At 33.7% G+C, this 19,414-nt stretch overlaps 2 protein-coding genes across 2 annotated transcripts in view; both read left to right on the top strand.

Moving 5' to 3' along the window:
* lrp1ba (low density lipoprotein receptor-related protein 1Ba) overlaps positions 1 to 16,959 on the top strand; it is a 228,098-nt gene extending 211,139 nt beyond the window's left edge. The window contains 10 exon segments of the mRNA XM_043222495.1: positions 1,228 to 1,392; positions 4,521 to 4,682; positions 4,758 to 4,932; positions 5,936 to 6,040; positions 12,552 to 12,665; positions 14,055 to 14,131; positions 15,096 to 15,186; positions 15,365 to 15,515; positions 16,453 to 16,560; positions 16,645 to 16,959. Coding sequence (XP_043078430.1) covers positions 1,228 to 1,392; positions 4,521 to 4,682; positions 4,758 to 4,932; positions 5,936 to 6,040; positions 12,552 to 12,665; positions 14,055 to 14,131; positions 15,096 to 15,186; positions 15,365 to 15,515; positions 16,453 to 16,560; positions 16,645 to 16,788 — 1,292 coding nt within the window. The 3' untranslated portion in view covers positions 16,789 to 16,959.
* Positions 16,960 to 17,015: 56 nt separating this feature from the next.
* si:dkeyp-122a9.2 lies at positions 17,016 to 19,414 on the top strand. The gene is made up of 2 exons (XM_043222494.1): positions 17,016 to 18,584; positions 18,999 to 19,414. Exons 1-2 carry the CDS (start codon positions 18,129 to 18,131, stop codon positions 19,164 to 19,166), a joined length of 624 nt encoding a protein of 207 aa, XP_043078429.1. The 5' UTR covers positions 17,016 to 18,128; the 3' UTR covers positions 19,167 to 19,414.

Raw genomic sequence — 19,414 nt, 5'->3', positions numbered from 1 at the left:
TTGTTTATTTATTTATACTTTCAATAGACAACAAAAGTGGCAAAACTAACAGAAAACCTACACTTTAGAAACAAGCACAATGTATATGACAACATAAATATAGCTATAACAGCATTTTTGATTTAAAAAATCATTAAAAAAGTAAAAAACATCAAAATACTACACTAATAGTTAAAAAAACGGTTTTGAGTATAAACAACATATTTATAGATAATATAGGTTATTCATTATTTGTATTATTGTATTGGTTAGAATACACCAACATAATACAAATGCAAATAAATGTAATAAATATTCATCTTTGTATATCAACATTAAAACTGAAACTTCGCATCACGAAGTTTACTGCACGTGCCTAATATTATTTAGTTTAATTTTAACTTATTTTTATTTGAAATACAATTGAAATGACATGTACTTATTTAAAATAAAACCTGTTTATAAAAAAAATAGTTTCTTGTCATTTTTAGAGCTTAAACACTTTACATTCAGTTGCATTATTTGTATTAATATATATCAGTTGCGATATGACAAATACCAAAACACATAAAAAAAATGTAATTGTGCTTTTTACGTCTTTTATAAATTGCTATAATTATTTATTATAAAAACATTAAATTATTAGTATTAATCGCGATCAACCAGATCCCAAAATAAAAGTTTACAGAATATATATGTGTGTGCTATGTACACATATGCATAAACATATTTAAAATTATATTTAAAATTAAAAAAATATATATATATATATATATATATATATGTATATGTATATATATATATGTATATGTATATATAGATAGATATATGTATATATATGTGTATATATATATATATATATATATATATATATATATATATATATATATATATATATATATATTTATATATATATATATATATATATTTATATAAACATATAAAGTAAATATTTTGAAAATATATGCTGCCTGTATGTGTAGCTTTATATACATATATAAAAATATAAACAATGCAACAGTGTATTTTTTTTGTATACAACTGTATGCAATTAATCGTTCGACAGCACTAATCAATATGCAGTATTATATCCACAATTTATATAAAACGTAATATGTAGGTTTCCTATATGCTGATTTTATAAAAAACCGAAACGCAATACAATACTGATTTGATAAAAACTAAACGCACGCCTTGAAAATGCCTTTACTACTCATAATGAGCCTTAATGAAGGCTTTGTGTTTCAGGAGACCTGTGTCACCCGGCCTGTGAGAACGGAGGTCGCTGTGTCACTAATGAACGAGGGGAAACGCGCTGCTTCTGCTGGCCCAACTACTCCGGGGAGCGCTGCGAGATCAGCCACTGCAAGGACCACTGCCTCAACGGAGCCACCTGCACGGGATCTCCACTAGGTAGGTGTTAAACAAATGCAGCTAGTTCTTTAACCAAATATATATATATATATATATATATATATATATATATATATATATATCTTATTTGTCGCCTAATTGCCAAACGAAAAAAGACCATCCCGCGCATGAATATTGAATTGTTCGAGGTTTTATTTTACCGCTCACTTTGTTTTAAAATGTAACAATTCATATTTTATGATCAGAGCCTTGTATTGTGCCGAAACGCTCACAAAACGATCAGGTACAAACACGGCTTTCCGGGCGCCCCTCGTCTGCTCTCGGAATTCAAAGTAGGCCACAGGCAGACGTCTGATTCAGGAGGGATTTCTCCGGCTTTTTGCTTTCTGACTATTCGGTGAAGAAATGCGGGAGAAATGCGCAGCACCTGTGCTGCCTTGGGTTGTTTCAGGTCATCCTGAGTTCTCTGCGAAACGATAAACAAGCGAGCTTATTATCAAGTTGCATATCACAAGCACCGAATATACACAGATTTGATCGTATGGACCACAGAAATGTTTTAATAAAATAAAATACGGTTCTGTCGGCATTTACTCACTCCGACGGCATTCTTAAAATTCATGACATACTTTTTTTTTACTGTGAAACGCAAAAAGAGAACTTTAGCAGAACGTTCACGCTGCTCTTTTGCTTTTAATGAAAGTAAATGGTTATCAAGAGGAGTTTGCTCTAAAAATCAGTTAAAGGTGGCTCATACTTTTCCCACGATAAAATATATTTTTTAATTAAATATATTTATTATTTTAATTATATTAGTTAAATATATTTTATTTGTTTTTCAATAATTACTTTTTACATTTCTTAATTGTTTCTTTCTTTTTTTTATAACTTTTCAAATTTTTAGAACTTAAAACTTTCATTTAAAAATATTTGATTGTGAGAAAAATATATATTAAATGTACAATTGATTATTATAATTAAATGTTTATGCTTCTTACTGCAGGTAAAAATATCATATTATCCAATAACGGTATTGGTATTTTAATGGAAATTATAATCTATATATTGAATATTATAAGTTATGAAATACATAAATACATCTCATTGTCAAAAAATAAAAAGAATATATTATACTAGACTAGAGAATTTTTAGTGAATAGATTTAATGAATTCATTATTCATAAATGTAATAATTTAATGAATAAAAATATAGAAATGTATAAATAAAAGCCGTTGTCCAAAATAACATTCTGTCCTGTTTCCACTAGACTAAATCTGTACAGATATCTAAATAAAAATGCCGTTTTCATTAATAAATAAATAAATCTCATTACCCGAAATAATATTTTCTGCTCTGTTTCTACTAAAGAGTTTTCTTAATAGATCTAAAATGCTGTTATTTTAAAATGCATATATATTTTAAAACATATATAGAAATAAAAATGTCATAAATACATCATACACCAGTAAAGAGCAGCATGAATGTGCGGCTATACGTCTCCTTTTTTGTTCAACAAACGTGAATAATAATTTCCATTCCAACCCCAAAATATAAATAAAAATCGGATATCGGTGTTCCAAAGATGAAGGAAGGTCTTATAGGTTTGGGTCGACGTGAGGGTGAGTAATTAAACCTGACTGAAGGCTGCGTGCACGCGGACGTCAGGGTTTTAGACGAATGATTAAACAGTCGGCGATCGTTCCAGTTAACGAACGTTATCGAAACCCCCCCGACGCTTGTACGCCGTCCGCCAACAGCCTGTTTCCCAGAAGCCTGTTTGTTACTGGCTCTTGAAGAGTTCCTTCGCCCCGTTTGTTATCGTGACCTCTACGAAACAAAAACGCATCGGTGCGAAAGCTTTCGGGGAGGTGCCGTGCAGATCGCTCCCCGTTTAGCCTTTTTTTATTCCGAGGGATGTTTTGGCAGGAACCGAAGTCTGGATGGAAATCATTTGGACGTCTGAGAAGCAGTCAGAAATTGTTTCTGTTGGCGTCTTTGCGTTAAAACTGTCATTCGCACCAGCTGGCAGATGGACCACCGACAGTAGGATGAAGATCCCTTGGCTTGGAGCGTGTGTTGAACGTGTGAAATCAATGCCCAACAGATGTACCGTCACGCAAATCCCCGCTAGACTAGTCACAGTAACTCAAAACATCACATTCTGTTGGCTAAGAAAGCAAAGACTAGCATAGATCTCTGTCGTTTGCACTATTAGCCTGCGATTTAAGGACTGTGTTATCAAGGATGTGATTGCTTTCTTTATTTTTTTGTTATGTCAGTAAGTGTTTTTTCTCTCACAGTAAGTGTTATTTTGAATTAGCTTTTATTTTTATGTCGTCCGGTTTATTTGGATTTTAATTTTAGTTTCAGCGGTGGTTAGGGATTTTATGAATATTTCTGTATAGCTTTGTGTGTAATGTTCTGTCCTGTTTCTACAATTTTTACTAGAATTTTCTTCACTGAAACTTCACTAAAAAAGTTAATTATGTAGCATATACTTTTGCTTTTTTTTATTTTATATTTTCAGTTCCATTTAAAGTTTAATTTAGCAATTACTTCTTTTTTTTTGTTGTTGTTGTTGTTTTCAAATACAATTAAATATATTTATTACATTTATCATATTAATTAAATATATTTTATATTACTCAAATTTTTTATTATTTTTTTTCTTTTTAAATGTTTTTCAAAATTACTTTTTACATTTTGAATGTTGTGTTCGTTTTATATTTTCAAATTTATTTGAATTTTAGTATATTTCAGTCTTAATTGTTTCTTTGTTTTTTTATAACTTTTCAGATATATTTCATTTATTTAGCTTTATTTATATTTCAGGTTTTAGTCATTTTACGTGGTTTTATTTAAAAAATTTTGTCTTTTGTCTGTTACACATCATTTTATATTTTTTAAATATATTTTTATTTTTCTATTTTATTCAATTTGTATATTTTTCTGTTTTTTTTTTTTTTTTTTTTAAGATTTCCCCTAATATTTTCTTTCAGCTTTATCTGAATGAATGAAATACATTTTTAGTAGTTATAACAATAACAACACAGCCTGCAAAATTTAATTTAATTTAATTTAATTTAATTTAATTTAATTTAATAATTCAATTTAATTGAATTTAATTTTAATTTAATTTCACTAAAAGAATGTGTATTTTCTGCAGGAAAGCCCACGTGTCGCTGCGCTCTGGGCTTCACTGGTCCTCTGTGTGAGAAGCGTGTTTGTGACGGTTACTGTCTGAACGGAGGCACGTGTGACATGACCCTGGGGAACCAGCCTGTGTGCCACTGTCTGGCAGAATACACCGGAGAACGCTGTCTACACCGTGAGTAACATCTGATATCTTGTGCGTTGCTTCGGATAAGTCACACTAATAGTCTTTCTTTCTATCGGATGGCAGATATTTGTCACCATTATTGCGTGAACTCCAAAGGCTGCACGCTGTCAGGCTCAGGACACGTGGAGTGTGTGTGTCCCACCCGCTACGAGGGGCCCAAATGTGAGACGGACCGGTGTCTCCGCTGCCGAGGGGCCCCGTGTATCGTAGACGAAGAGACGGGGGACGTCGCCTGCAAGTGCGTAGCGCTTCAGCACTAACCCGTTAAATAATATTATGCAACATATCTATATCGTCAATATAACATAGGGGTGAAAATTAAGCTGTAAATGAATTAATTGCATGTTAAAATGAAAGTTCACATAATATATGTGTGTGCGCTGTTTCCATTTTTAATGTGTATAAAAGTGCAAACACAAAACAGTATATATTTACGAAAAATGTATATATGTTTAAAAAAAATATTGGGAATAATCGTGATTATTGTTTGACAGCGCTAATAAAAATCGAATATAACATTTTATTTTATTATATAATAGTACAAATGTAAGTGTAAAAATATAATATTTTATAGAATTTTATAACATAATAGTACAAATATCCTACACATACCCCCACGCATTTTTCGTACATATTTTATTTATTTGAAAAGATAAAATATTTTAGTGTACAAATATTATGCGTAACATTTTATATTGCATACATAAAAATATGCTATATTTATTTATAATCAATTATAATTTATAGAATTTATTTATAAATTATAATAATTTTAATAATTAACAAGTTTTACTAGAATACCTAGAATAGCAATATTCTATTCTATGCATTATTTGTATATAAATTATAGCTTTTTTTCATATACAATTATCATATAATTAATGCATTCATTTATTTATTTCATTTATTAAGACATAAAATATTTTATTGTACAAATATTAACATTTTATATTATATACAAATAATAAATCGAACTAAAATCTATTTAGAATACATTCTAATAGTACCAATATTTTATTCTATGCATTATTTCTATATAAATGATAGATTTGATCATATACGACTATCACATAGTTAATGCACTTATATCCTTTCTTTACTTGTGTGTGTTTAACAGTATATATGTGTATATATACTCAGAATTCACATACTACACCTATATAACAATTCATGCATCTTGTTGATTTAATGTGACAAACCGACGAAATCCACAACGCCGTTGTTCGTGTGTGTGTCCGCAGCTGTACGAACGGCAGAATCGCGGCCAGCTGTCAGTTGTGTGACGGATACTGTTATAACGGAGGAACCTGTCACCTCGACTCCGAGACGGGCCTGCCGTTCTGTCAGTGAGTAATTTCTTAATAGCTTTCTACGGCAACAAATTGCCTGCCGTTATTTAGATTCATTCGTTTTAAATTGCTCCCTCCGGCAACCACTTTAATAGGATTTTTTTTTTTTTTTTCTTGCTCGTCTGACTTGGGAGGATGAATGTTTTGTAAAGGTGAACAGGAGAGAAGGGAGTATTATAGCGGGAGACTGAATTATCATAGCAGGGGTCCGTAATCTGCCATTTATATCGACCTCTGTATTTGTACGTGTGAGACGCAGAAAAAAAACAACTAAAAACTAAACTGAAGAAACGCTTCTGCTTTCTAAACCGTTCATGCTCTTAAAGGGATAGCTCTTGCTTTTATTTTTTCCAGTCGATACGCTCTAAACGGGCCTTAAAGGGACAGCGTACCCGAAAAATGTAATACCGTTTCATCCAAATCTCATTTTATAAACTTGTATAGCTTACCGTCTTCTTCGCAACGCACGCGATAAAAAGAAGTCTAAGGAAGTAGAAGAAATGAAGTCACCATTTTCCAGGAAATTAAAATGGACTGGAAGTCAAGCTTTAAAGCTTCGATGAAAGATGCAGATGTGTAATTAAAGTATTGTAAAAACCGTTCATAGAGCGCGTTCACGGAGATCTAAAGCCGTGCGGTGGGTTTTTGTGAGACGTTGAAGTCATTTAACGCTCTGTAAAGATCAACGAGTCGGCCATGTTTATAAATGGATCATGGTTTGGGAACCGTGTGAACTGATTCATTGACGAAAACCCCACTTTCTTGTTCATGGGATGATTCATTCATGAATCAGTCTTTGCTACTTTTCACACAAGCCCATCTAGACGAGCTAATAAACAGTTCACCAATCATAACGGAGATAATTAACGTATACTTTTTACGGATAGGGTAGCAAAACTTCAAAAAAAATTCATTTAGAAAAGGAAAATAGTATGAATTTATTGTGTCGCCAAATTTCTACGCAGGAAAAAAACACTTTAAAAGTGAAGAAAAAGCAAAAACCGATTGCTTTCTAATTACTTTATTTTTCGAAAATTCTTAAAGGGACAGTACACACATAAAATTAAAATAGAATTTCGCTTTCCTTTATGCTTTTGTTTCTTCTGTAGAACACACGAAAAATTAATTCTTAAGGAGAAATTAAATTATGATTTTCCAGAAAATTGCAATGAACATGAAGTGATGAACTGTACCTTCAGGTAAAAATTGCAAGTAATTTAAGCCATTAATCGAGTCATTTGTGAACGAATCATTTAGATGGGTTTGTGAACTGAATCAACTGATTCATTGGCAAAATCGGATTAATAAGATCTAAATGAATGATTCATTCTTGAATCAGGTTTTTCTACTTTTTTCAAGAACAGGGTGAGTTCACGAATGGCCAGCCAATCACAACAGAGATCATTGGCTTATAGTATTAAAGGTACGATAGCAAAACAAAGTCTTATGAACTATAATAACTTTAACTAACATTTTTGTACCTAGTTTCTTGCACAAAAGTATTTACATTTTTCCTGGAGAGAAAAAAAAATGGTACAAGTGAAGAAAATAAATCATTCATACTCATCCCTTGAAGGAACAGTAGAGCCATAAAATTAAATTCTCATTTCATCCAAATCTCATTGCAATCCTTTATGACATCCTTCCTTCTACAGAACGTATGGAAAAAAAAGAGAAAATATATTATTTTTCAGGAAATTGCAATGAACAAGTATGCAAGAAGCCCTAAAAAACTTTCAAAAACTGGTTCATACAACTTATTTTCAGTATTTGAAAACGTCTAGAGAGAAAAAGGTGCCTTAAAGGCACAGTACAATCCATCCAAATCTTATTGCACACCTTTATAGCTCCCTTTTTTCTGCAGAACACATGAGAAGAAGTCTTAAGGAGCAATTAAATTTATATTTTCCAAGGAATTACAATGAGCATGAAGCTTTGTAGCTTTAGTTAAGAATAACTTAGTTAAAAAAACTTTTTTGAAACAATACAATAGTTTTGTGTGAGTAATGAACTGAACTGAATCAATTGATTCATTGACAAAGTTGGCCTCTCTGATTGACTTGAATAGCTAGCCAATCACAACAGAGCTCATTTACATATAGTTAAAGATACAGTAGCAAAATAGCATGTACAGTACTCTGTAAAACATTGGGAAATGGTCTCATAAACTATGTTAACTTATTTAACTAACATTTAACTAACCTAGTTGTGTGTCACCAAATTCCTGCAGAGAAAAAAAGTGAAGAAAGTAATTCCTACTGAAAAATCCCTTGAAGGGAGAGTGAAGCCGTAAAATGTAATTCTCATTTTATCCAAATCTCATTGCAGTCCTTTATGACATCCTTCCTTCTGCAGAACTTATGGGAAAAAAATCTTAAGGAGAAATATATTATTTTCCAGGAAATTTCAAATCGGCAAGGATGTCTTAAAGACACAGTACAATCCAAATCTTTACGCTCACCTTTATGACTCCCCTTTTTCATGAAAAAGAAATCTTAAGGAGAAATCAAATTAATATTTTCCAGGGAATCGCAATGAACAGGAAGTGAAGCTTTGACAAACTCGCCATACAACTGTCATAAAAAGGTTTTTAACTTTGACAGTATTAGGCATTTGAAATCATGCAATAGTTAAATGCGAGTAATTGTTTGAGTAATGTGAGTCACTCAGATTTGTGAATGAATCGTTCAAATGGGTTTGTGAACTGAATCAACTGATTCAGTTCACAAACTGAATTAACTGAGTCACGCATTTCTACTAGATAACATCAAGGCAAACTCAAGAATGGCCGGCCAATCAAAGCGTAGCTCATTTACATATAGTGTGTACACAGTAGCAAAACATCTGTGCACAAAACGTTAACTTTTCGGTGCAAGATATCTTGGCATTGTACGTAGAACACCGAGTATGTTCCAGTTCCAAATCCCTTAAAGGGACAGTACACCCAAAAAAATACCCTTACTTATTCCATATGTTCTTGTAAACCTTTAGGATTTCCTTTTTTTCTGCACAACACAAGAAAATAAATAATAAGAAGAATAATTATAACGAAATTGCAAAGAACCGGACAGAAAACTGTTATCACTGGTCTAAAATGTTTTTTTTTTTTTTTGGTGCAAGAAACCTTGACATTATAAGTGGAAGGATAAATATGTTATTTCTTGTTTCTAGAGAGGGAAAATATCAAAGTGAAGAAATTAAATAATGCACATCGACAGATCCCTTAAAGGAATGGTAGAGAATTTTATTTTCATTTCATCCGAATCTCATCGTAAACGTTAACAACTTCCTTTCTTCAGCAGATATTAAACAAGCCTAAATTTTTTATGAAATTAAAATGAGCAGTAAGTGAAGCTTCGTAACTTCATTTGTCTAAACCCCAGTGACGGGGTTACCAGGGCAAGCTCATACATGACTAGCCAATCACAACAGAGCTCATTTACCTAAGCCACTTTTTTTCACTATCGGGTCGAACGGTTGGAAGAACCGTCAGGCACGGCTCCTGTTGTGTTTCCAAGGGCGTCAGGACTACAAACCGTTCTCGATTTCTCTGTAGAGTGCGTGACGTCGTCTCTCTGTCACTTGTCTGTTGCCTGGCTGCTAGCTTGCTTAGCGCATTATTTTAAGCAACGTAAACACAAATTTCGTGTTTACGAAATCGTAAAAAATCGCTAATATTAGTAAAATTAAAATTAAGTACCAAGTTAAAATTTGTAATACCACGGCAATGACTGATGCATTTGAATTGAATCCGTTATCAGCCCCGCAGTGAACGCAGTGAGCTCGGATCGGCACGGAATCGATCGTTTCTTCAAAGAGAAACCCAACGGCCCAATGGTGGAAAAGCGGCTATAAATTCTTAAAGGCACGGTAGAAAATACTGTTTCATTTTAAAGCGAACGGAAAGGTCGGAAAATGGTCACAAAGGACTAAATTACAATATATATTCTGCACAAAACCTCGACGTTACAAGAGGAATGCTAAGTACGTCGATTTTAGTTTCGCCAAATGGAATTGTGAATATAATAATCGCTTTTAGGCAACTGAGAGAAACCCACCACAGTGAAATGGATGGGGAGTCAAACCGTTTCTCCACTAATAATGGCAGCTCATTTGAATCCATTTTACATAAAATTACTGATCTTTTTATCCTTTGAATGTAAAAGAAAATATAAAATTCTATAAGTGAAGAAAGGAATTGAAAGATAGATGGTACAAGAAAGCCACAAAGCTGTTAAGCTATTGTAAAGCTAGCGAATGCGGCAGTGGACATACTCCATCTGTCACAAAAGATTCGAGTTTTGTCTGGCAGCTGCGAATCCCTCACTGATGGAGTCTTTACTTTCCTCTTCAACACACAAGAAACCGTATAAGACTAATGTATATGTATATATATATATATATATATATATATATATATATATATATATATATATATATATATATATATATATATATATATATATATATATATTCACCTGCCTCTATTTTTCATGTTTGCCAAAGGCATTTTATCTGGAGGAACAGGAGATGTTTGCTCCCTCAAAAACATTCAGAGGACAAAATAAAAGTGCAAATTACTATTTTCCCCGAAGTAAATCATCCCGAATGGATCAAACCGGAGAAAATGAACGGGATGCCAAACATCAGCTCTTCCAGGAAGAATAAGCATTCATAAAAGTATGAATCACCCTCTAAATGTCAAAAAAGTCTCTTCTTTTTACGCGTTCTCGAAGCCAAATCTCCCTGAAGATGGACGCAAATCCTTTGTTGACTTTAACCATGACACCTGGTCTTCGTTTCCACTTCTCTTTCCCATCTCTCGTCGCCATTGATGCTCTGATAAAGCCATTGTGCCCTTCAGGGCCGAATCAATTTGCATTCAGATGATTCAATCTAGTGTTTTTCTTTGGTCGCTGAAGGTGAAGGGTTGGTAATGACGGTGGCTAGACATGCAGAGATTACCTGGAAAAATGAGTGTGTCCTGCTTATATAGACCTGCTTGATTTCAAATCACCCCATCAAAGACTCTTTTTTTTTTTTTTTTTTTTTTTTGTCTTTTGTTTGTCCGTCCTCTTTTTCATTATCTTATCCAGCAGTGTTTCATTAGAGCTTGCTTTAGCGGGTCTTGGCAGATGAAGGAGGCTGGAGATGCTGATGGAGTTTTGCGTTAATTTCGAGTAAAGAAATTCAGGAAGTTTGTGGATTGCATAACTTGACAATTAGATTTGCATTTTGATTATATTCCTAGATGATGCACTTTGAGCTTGGAGTTCAAATCGTCGTTTTATTAAGCAGTATGACAAGCCGATAATTGATATGTGGATTTTTTTGCTGTGTGACTTTCTCCCCAATTTCTCATTATTGCAATCAATCAAAGCATCTAACATTTGACTAAGGTTTCTTTATTATTTGTTTGTTTTTTTGTTACTCTTGTTGTTAGCAATGCATCTTTTAGTTCACATTAAATGCATTGCAATTATGGCATTCATACTGTTTATTTTGGGTTTTTATTTACATACTGTACGTATGTGTGTATAATGCCATTATGGTAATGAGGTATTATTTTTATTGTTTTTACATTAAAATAATAAGAAATAATTTATTTTTCATACATTTTTCCTTGCAGTCATGAGATAGATTGATTGTGTAAATGTAGTAGTAGTAATAATAATAATAATTTATTTTTATTTATTTGGCCTTTTAAATTATTACATTTTTATGTTAGAAATTTGTTGTTTACTTAATCATATTTTTGTAATTGTACTACAAATTATGCATTTATTTATTAGTTTTTCGTTAAATACAAAGAATTATTTTTCACTGTGGTAATGACATGTATTTATTTCGGTAAAATATATTTATTTTTTTGCATTATAATAATGAAAATGTATTTTCATTTGTTTGCTTGTTTGTTTATTAGTTTGTTTGGAATGGGAATGAGATTGATTTATGTAGCATTTTGTTGTGAATGTTTTATTTTTTTTGCATTATGTTTTGAAAAATAGATTATTTATTTATTTGTTTGTAAAGAGGGTGAAATTCTTGCATTATGATATAAAAAATAGATTGTTTGTTTTGTTTGTTTGTAATGCTAATGAAATGTGTTACTTTGGTTTTATGGTCATGCGCATGATATTTATTGATGAGATTTATTTTTGAACTGATGAGATTATATTTATATATATATATATATATATATATATATATATATATATATATATATATATATATATATATATATATGCATCCATTTCACAAATTTGAAGATATACCACTAGATTCACAGCTCAAAAATTTGGATTTATGTGCTTTATGCATCTCCCAGCCCTATTTTAATATGTGAACTATTACCCAGGCATGTTCTTATCACAAAATTCACCTTTAAGTTTGCGAAATGGCTAAACAATATTCATAATTCATTTTAATGTTCCCATGACCCAGCCTCATACAGTTTTTCTGGTGTTGTCCTCACGTCTCTCCTCTGGTCTCGTTGCGTTCTCCTCAGTTGCCCGTCCGAGTTTAAAAGCCCGAGATGTGACGAGAGAGCTAACCCGTGCGATCACTACTGTCAGAACCGGGGCGTTTGTTCCCTCACCGCCTATAACAAACCTCGCTGCAAGTAGGTCTTCCCGGTTCATTCAGTTTCCAAAACATTCCAGAACATTCCCCACAACCCCATCCGCCGCGGTCAGCATGCGTCTGGCCTGTTCGTGGAATGAACACGCACAAACATCGCAAAACCAGCTCGCACAGCTTCCAAGAGCACGTTTCACATTGCACTCGCCGCTTTTAACGGACACACGCCGCCATTTCTCCGCACCATGCCGTAGGTGTGCGTTTCTCAGTGTTTGCTTCATTTGTATGCTTGTCATGACTGGTATTTTTGAATATGTATTAGCGGTTATAGTACTGCTTATGCTGAGGACGACCCGTCTTTAATTGCTCTTCCAGTTTCCATTATTTTTCATCTTTTGTTCATCATCATTTCCTTTATTTATTCTCTTTGCATTTTGCTACTCTTTCGTTTTTTCCATATTTGACATGTGGTTTGGTTTTCGATTATTTTACCTTTCTTTTTTTTTTTTTAAATGTTCCTCGTGTTTCAACGGGCACTTTGCACAAATATGGTCCACGGTTTTTCCTCTCAAAAATAAATATATTTTTTCCAATTGAATTATTATTTTGTTTACTGTTGATCTATTATCGTTTATTTATTTAACGTGTCTTGTAAACTAGCATATAACATAAATGTTTCAACTTAGAAAAATGTCATAAAGTTATAAACCAGTTTTAAACTTTATTATTATGTATTTTTTTATATTTTATACTTTTATATATTTTATAAATAAATAAATGAGTAAAATCTCTAATATTATATTGTATTTGTAATTTAATTATAATCTAATATTTGTACAATTTTAATAGTCATATTATAAATTTTTTAGCCTCTCCTTAAACATTTCCCAGCATTTATTCTTATCCAGCAGAAGGATGTTCCCACCACGATCTGTTTCTTCTAGACCTCAGACAGCAGTGCATCCTCCTGCAGGAAACAGAATCCCTGTCCACAGGAAGTTTGATTAAATATTGCTTTCGAACGGTTTCATTCACACCGCCATCTCTCACAAGCACATAATCTCTCACATCCCTGCAGTTCTGCTGCGGACGCATGCCGTTCGGATCCAGGAAGTCCCTTGTCACACGAACACAAACTTTGCATGTGTCTGAAGTAAAAACAGTGCATCCCTTGAGCTGGATTTTTACACCTCCTCCTGTGATTTATACCGCGTGCATCATTAAACCTTGCCTGTCAAAACCAAAATCATTATAACAAATGACACCATAATAATGAATAAAGGAAACCCAGAGAGAAAAACCTAATTATTGAGGTTTGAGGGGTAAATTAAACCATTATGTCGTATAAATTTAATCAAATGCTGATTTGAAGAAGTCGGTGCATTGTAAATTTCACCAGCTGTGATATTTGTTTCTGCTTCTCTGTTCGCAGGTGCTCTGCAAACTGGTCGGGAACGCAGTGCGAAAGACCCGCGACCAAGACCAGCCGCTCAGAAAACTTCAGCGGGAGTGAGTGTCACAAAAGTCAGCATTTTGTGATTAAAAAATCACAACTGTGATGTATAAAGTCAAAACTGTGTGACATAAACACGCAGTTCTGAGAAATAAACATAATTGCTAGATATAAAACAAGAACTGCGTGATGTAGTTATATTGTGAGATTAAGTCGCAATTCTGAAAACACATCGGTTTTTTCCTTCTTAAAATCGATGTTATAACTGGCAATTGCAAGTTTATATCTTAGTTATAACAAAAAAGTCAGAATTTTTAGGCAATTTTGACTTCATAACTCGCAATTACGATTTTATATCATGCACTCAATTGCTAGTTTATAGCTCACAAGTTTGTATCTGAGAAAAGTCAAAATTGCGAGAAAATTCACAATAGCTTTTGTTTATTATTATTTAGTGGCAAAAACGGGCAGTTAATGCAATGACTGAAATGTTGTTTGTAATTAGATATGTTCTCATTCGCGCTTTGCATAGAGTCTACCATTTTGTATATTCATTACAGTGCATTCTGGGATTGCCTTATTTAAGCAAATTAGATTTTCGCCAAAACAAAGTACGTTTAAAGTAAATGATGTAATTTCTTAAATTTGACATTAGTTAGTCAGGTGAGAAAACACTACTCTTCCCTTCAGTATTTCTAGTAATGAACTTTCGTCGTCAGTCAAACGGTTTCAGACAGTTCATTCATTTCCTTTTTGCAAAGAAAAGTTGTCGTTTTAGCCAAGCGAGGTTAGCCGTTAGCATTTTGAAATGGTTCTTGTTTTGACTTATATAAGTATCTCCGGTAGCTTCTAAAGGTCACATATCTTGACTTTGTTCAAAATTTTTCACCCCCTGGATCTTATGATTATGTATCGCTAAATATATAATGTATTAGCATTAGCCTTGCAGTGCAGAGCATTACTGAATCACTGTAAAGTACATGTAACTTTTCTTTTTTTCTGTTCTTCTCTTTATTTCAGGAAGTATTGCCATAATAGTGCCTCTAGTTCTTCTTGTATGCATTATCGCCGCCGTTGCGGTGGGACTCCTTATTTGCAAAAGATGTCGAAGGTAAACGCATAAACAAATCTGCAATTGGTTGGATTAGATGTCTAATCAGAACATTATACATATGATTTATTGATATTGCTGTAGAAAATCTGGTAAGCCAGCTGTGCTGTGTTTAGCCGGTGTGCTAAGTGTTCCTGTGAAAACTATACAAAGGTAATACGCATTTATCCCTCCACAGAGGTAAGCAGGTTCAGCGGCAGCCCATGGCGAATGGTGGCTTGAACGTGGAGATCGGGAATCCGTCCTACAACATGTACGAAGTTGACCACGACAATCACGTAGATGTGGGAAGCTTTCTTCACCCCAGCTTCACACTTGACCCTCATAAGGTACTAAACGAGTAGGAACCGCAAATTATTAACATCACTTTATGAACCAAAGGCTGTATTCCCACTCGTGTTGTTATGAACGGGGAAAAATTCAACTCAATATGGCCGCTCTATCGAACAAAGCCCCGCCTTCTGGGCATGAGAGCCAATCCCTAGTTGGTAAAGTCACGAGTCACTGCAGCTGCCTTTGAAGTTCCCGTCGCTATAGAAACAGTCAGTGCTTTGAGACATGGGCCTAGGACTGCATGTACACGCTGGCTCTTTTAACCTGAGAAATAAGTTTTACAACATTTGATGCAGTTGAAATATGAAATTTAAGAATTTGATCATTGACAGAGAAAGGTGCTGCACTTGCATGCCCAAAAAGTGTTTTAAAGATGGCTGCTGAGTAGCATGAGTAGCTTTAAAAGGACGTTGTTTTTTACATGAATTGTAATTGCTTTTTTTTTTATTGTGAATGACCATATGGCAAAATCTGCAAAATGGCAGTGCTTTCTCGTGAACTTTGGTGTAAACTATTTCTTAAACAGTTTCTAGAGAGTTCTTAGTTTTAGTTATTTTAGTAGCCTACATCAAATCAATCCATAAGAACCGGGACCCTTGGACCATTTAGAACATGTTTTTTAAAATATAACCCCTCCTTGTGGAAGATCTGTAATGTTACATATATATTTTCAAATACCAAAAAAATACAAAGTCATGTCCTGAAGTGACTCATATGGTGTGACTATGTGAGTAGTCTCTATGCGTTTTGCTCGTTTTAGCAAAACAGAACATTTCCTTTTATTTATTTAATGTCCCTTAAGGACATTTACTCTTATGGGACCTTTTACTTTCCCTCAAGTCAACTGAGTTCGAAAATGTAGAAGAAAGTTTTAAACTCTGGCTTTTATGCGTTTATGGTTTTAATTTGCAACGTTTTTGCTTTGTCTTTCAGGGCTGGTGTGTGAAGTCAAGCGACCCGCGCAATTTACCCCCCGCGCGCCCGATGACTGCACACACTTTACCCATCCAGAACGTCCCAAAGGAGCTCATTCCAGGACAGGTAGACTCCAGAACTCTTTACTACGACACATTTTAAGATCGTTAAGAAAATAAACCAAACTAAAACATCACTTTATTTTTCCAGGCCATGAACTACTCAAACCGCATCTATTCAAAGATGACATACCACGACGGACAGCACTGTCGAAAACCAGTCATCAACCTCGACATGAGACGCGACTTACTCCCAAAGAGACTGGAAACGACCATTCGAGAAACGGCCGCATAACCTAGCTTTTTGTTTTGTTTTGTTTTTTATAAAGATCTGTATAAAATGTATACAAAAACAAATACTTTTTATGTCCAGTCAGGTTAAATCATCTACTTTTCATCCCACATATATGTGCCGGTTTTCGTTTTAGTTTATTTCATTGCAACCAAAATGTTTTTATATATATATATATATATATATATATATATATATATATATATATATATATATATATATATAATTAAAAATGCAGTGTTTTTTTCTTTGCTTTGTGACTTTGTAAATGCACTACACGAATACGAAAAAATGAAACGGACGAAGCTGCTCAATCTCAAAAGGCTTTATATACATTTAAAGAGAATTTTATATATGTTTATTTACCTACACACTATGTATATGTTTTCCTGTTGGTGAAAACGTTCGCCAATGCCTAGATATTCCCAAGTTGCCTCTTACATTTAGCAGTACTAGAAAAAAGAGACGCTTATTTAATAAATGCATCATATGCTCATCGCAGATTTTATTTTTGATATCTCTCATTACCGTTTCTCGCACATGTTTATCTTTACGTTGACCGGTGTTTCCAGACGCTTCGAATATGCAGTCAAAAACCGAAAAGTGAAACCAACCCACGATGGATTTTGCAACCGTACAACTTGAAAACATGTCATTTCATCATCACATCGCGAACGTCTTTAAGCACTCAAAAGGACCGAAAATGGATTTTGTCACATAACGGACTCGCTTTCGCTCACTGGTTGTACACGCGCGGGACTCTTGCAATGCCATGTTTGAAGAAAATAAAAACACATTCTCTGTGCAAATGTACACAGCTAGAGGAGGAGAAAAAAGTTTTATAATTTTATAGTTGATTTGTACGTCCGGTTTGCTTGTATTTTCTGGAAATGTATTAAATGTAGAACTTTTATACAAAACGATGTACACGGTATATTGGTCCGTCTTCACTTTGGGTTGAAGTGTTTTATAATTAGGCTATAAAATAAACTAGCTTGATATTGCACTGTGCAATCGTACTGGTTGCTGTCGTATATAAGGGGAAATGAAGGACATTTATTGTTTAAATACATATAGATGCACCTAATGTGATTTTGGACCAAGAGCTATGAAATAAAATGGGTTTTCTTGCCATTTTCAATGCGTTTAGTTGTTATTGAAATATAAGCCTCCACCGTATTTGCATGCCTAAATGTATAAGAACAATGGCTTATTCATGTTGCGTGTAAAATTCCTTTTATTTTCTTCCTTGTTCAACAGGTTCACTATCATTTCCATTCCATTTCCCTTTCAACAGAAGGTACATCCAAAGCCTCGAAGTAACCGATTTTACTTTGGCGAAGATGTCGTTACCAAAGCAATTTCCGAACTACCTGGAAAAACGGCTCAGAAAACCTTCAGAATTGGGCACGTTGCCATTTACCGTTGCATTAATCGTTCTGGAAATGTTGATGGATCAGGAATTTTCGTGCCCATGCACCCCGGGCCTTAACGCCATATTGATCAGCTTCATCTTTCTTGGACCCGCTCTTCTGGCTCTGACTGTGCTGATGTTCATGAGAAGGCCTTGCAGACGTAAACTGCAGAACGTCGCAGAGCTTTTATTATTTAGTCTGATTCCCTCTTCGTTGTGGATTTTTCTGCTGTTGTTTGAGGGTAAATATGTCGCTTGTGGCATGGCACACTGGGACGGAGATTACGTCTTGGATGAGAAGCTCCAAATGAAATGGTGCAAACCCGCTGGGGTGAACGGAACCGAACTGCGAGACCTGACAGAAAAAATCACTTTCTACTCGAGGGTGAGTATAAGTAACCTACTTGTTTTATTAAACAAAAACATATTTTAGTTTTATTAATATTTGGCTACAGTAACCATGTATTTATAGTTAGTATATCAAAAATTTGTGGTTACCATAGTTTTCCCAATTTTCGTAAGGGAAACGTTTAATTCAATTATCATATAACATCAAGGCTTTACGGTGATTTGTATTTTATTACTACTATTTTATTAAACGAATTGTCTAATAATTGCATAATTATTTATATTTACTGGGCGCAAGGGTGTTTTTTTTTTTTATGTAAGAGCAAAATATTTCTACAAGCTAGTTAGAATGTTGGTTGCATATGGTTAATATTAGGCTACTGCAGCAATACGTGGAAAACAAAAATGTACCGTTACTCATGTATTATAATCTTGCAATATTTTTTTATAGATCTCAGCTTTAGTGCTACTGTTGGTTCTCTGCATTTCAATCTTAAGTGGCATCATTTACAGTGACTGTAAGAAGAGAACAGTGGAGCAACTGGATGAACGCAGTGAACCAACTCGACAGACATCTCTCAGCGGCTCAGAGGCTGATGTACAGCTGCAAGCAGTCTGAACACTTATTCCTTCCCTTTTTTCTGAGTACATTCATGTTCATTTTAATGTACATTTATTATTTTCTTAACTTTTTTCTATTGGAATGTTCTTTTAGATGCTTTGGGGGGATTTTTACTGGTAAAAATTATTACTGTGAAAGTTAGAGACTAAGATCAGTAACTCCATTGCTTGAATGAAAGTATTCTACTGGTTTATCTGTATTATCTGTATTAACCTGAATGAAATGTTTTCCATTTTTGTATTTAA

Source organism: Puntigrus tetrazona, chromosome 22, assembly GCF_018831695.1.
Source record: "Puntigrus tetrazona isolate hp1 chromosome 22, ASM1883169v1, whole genome shotgun sequence".
In the NCBI taxonomy this organism is placed as follows: Eukaryota; Metazoa; Chordata; class Actinopteri; order Cypriniformes; family Cyprinidae; genus Puntigrus; species Puntigrus tetrazona.
This window is presented reverse-complemented; position numbering and strand designations above follow the sequence as displayed.

Coding starts and splice junctions, on each gene's coding strand:
- si:dkeyp-122a9.2 (XM_043222494.1), top strand. CDS start 18,129: ATGTCGTTACCAAAGCAATTTCCGAACTACCTGGAAAAACGGCTCAGA. Junction 18,585..18,998: donor AAATCACTTTCTACTCGAGG/GTGAGTATAAGT, acceptor ATTTTTTTATAG/ATCTCAGCTTTAGTGCTACT.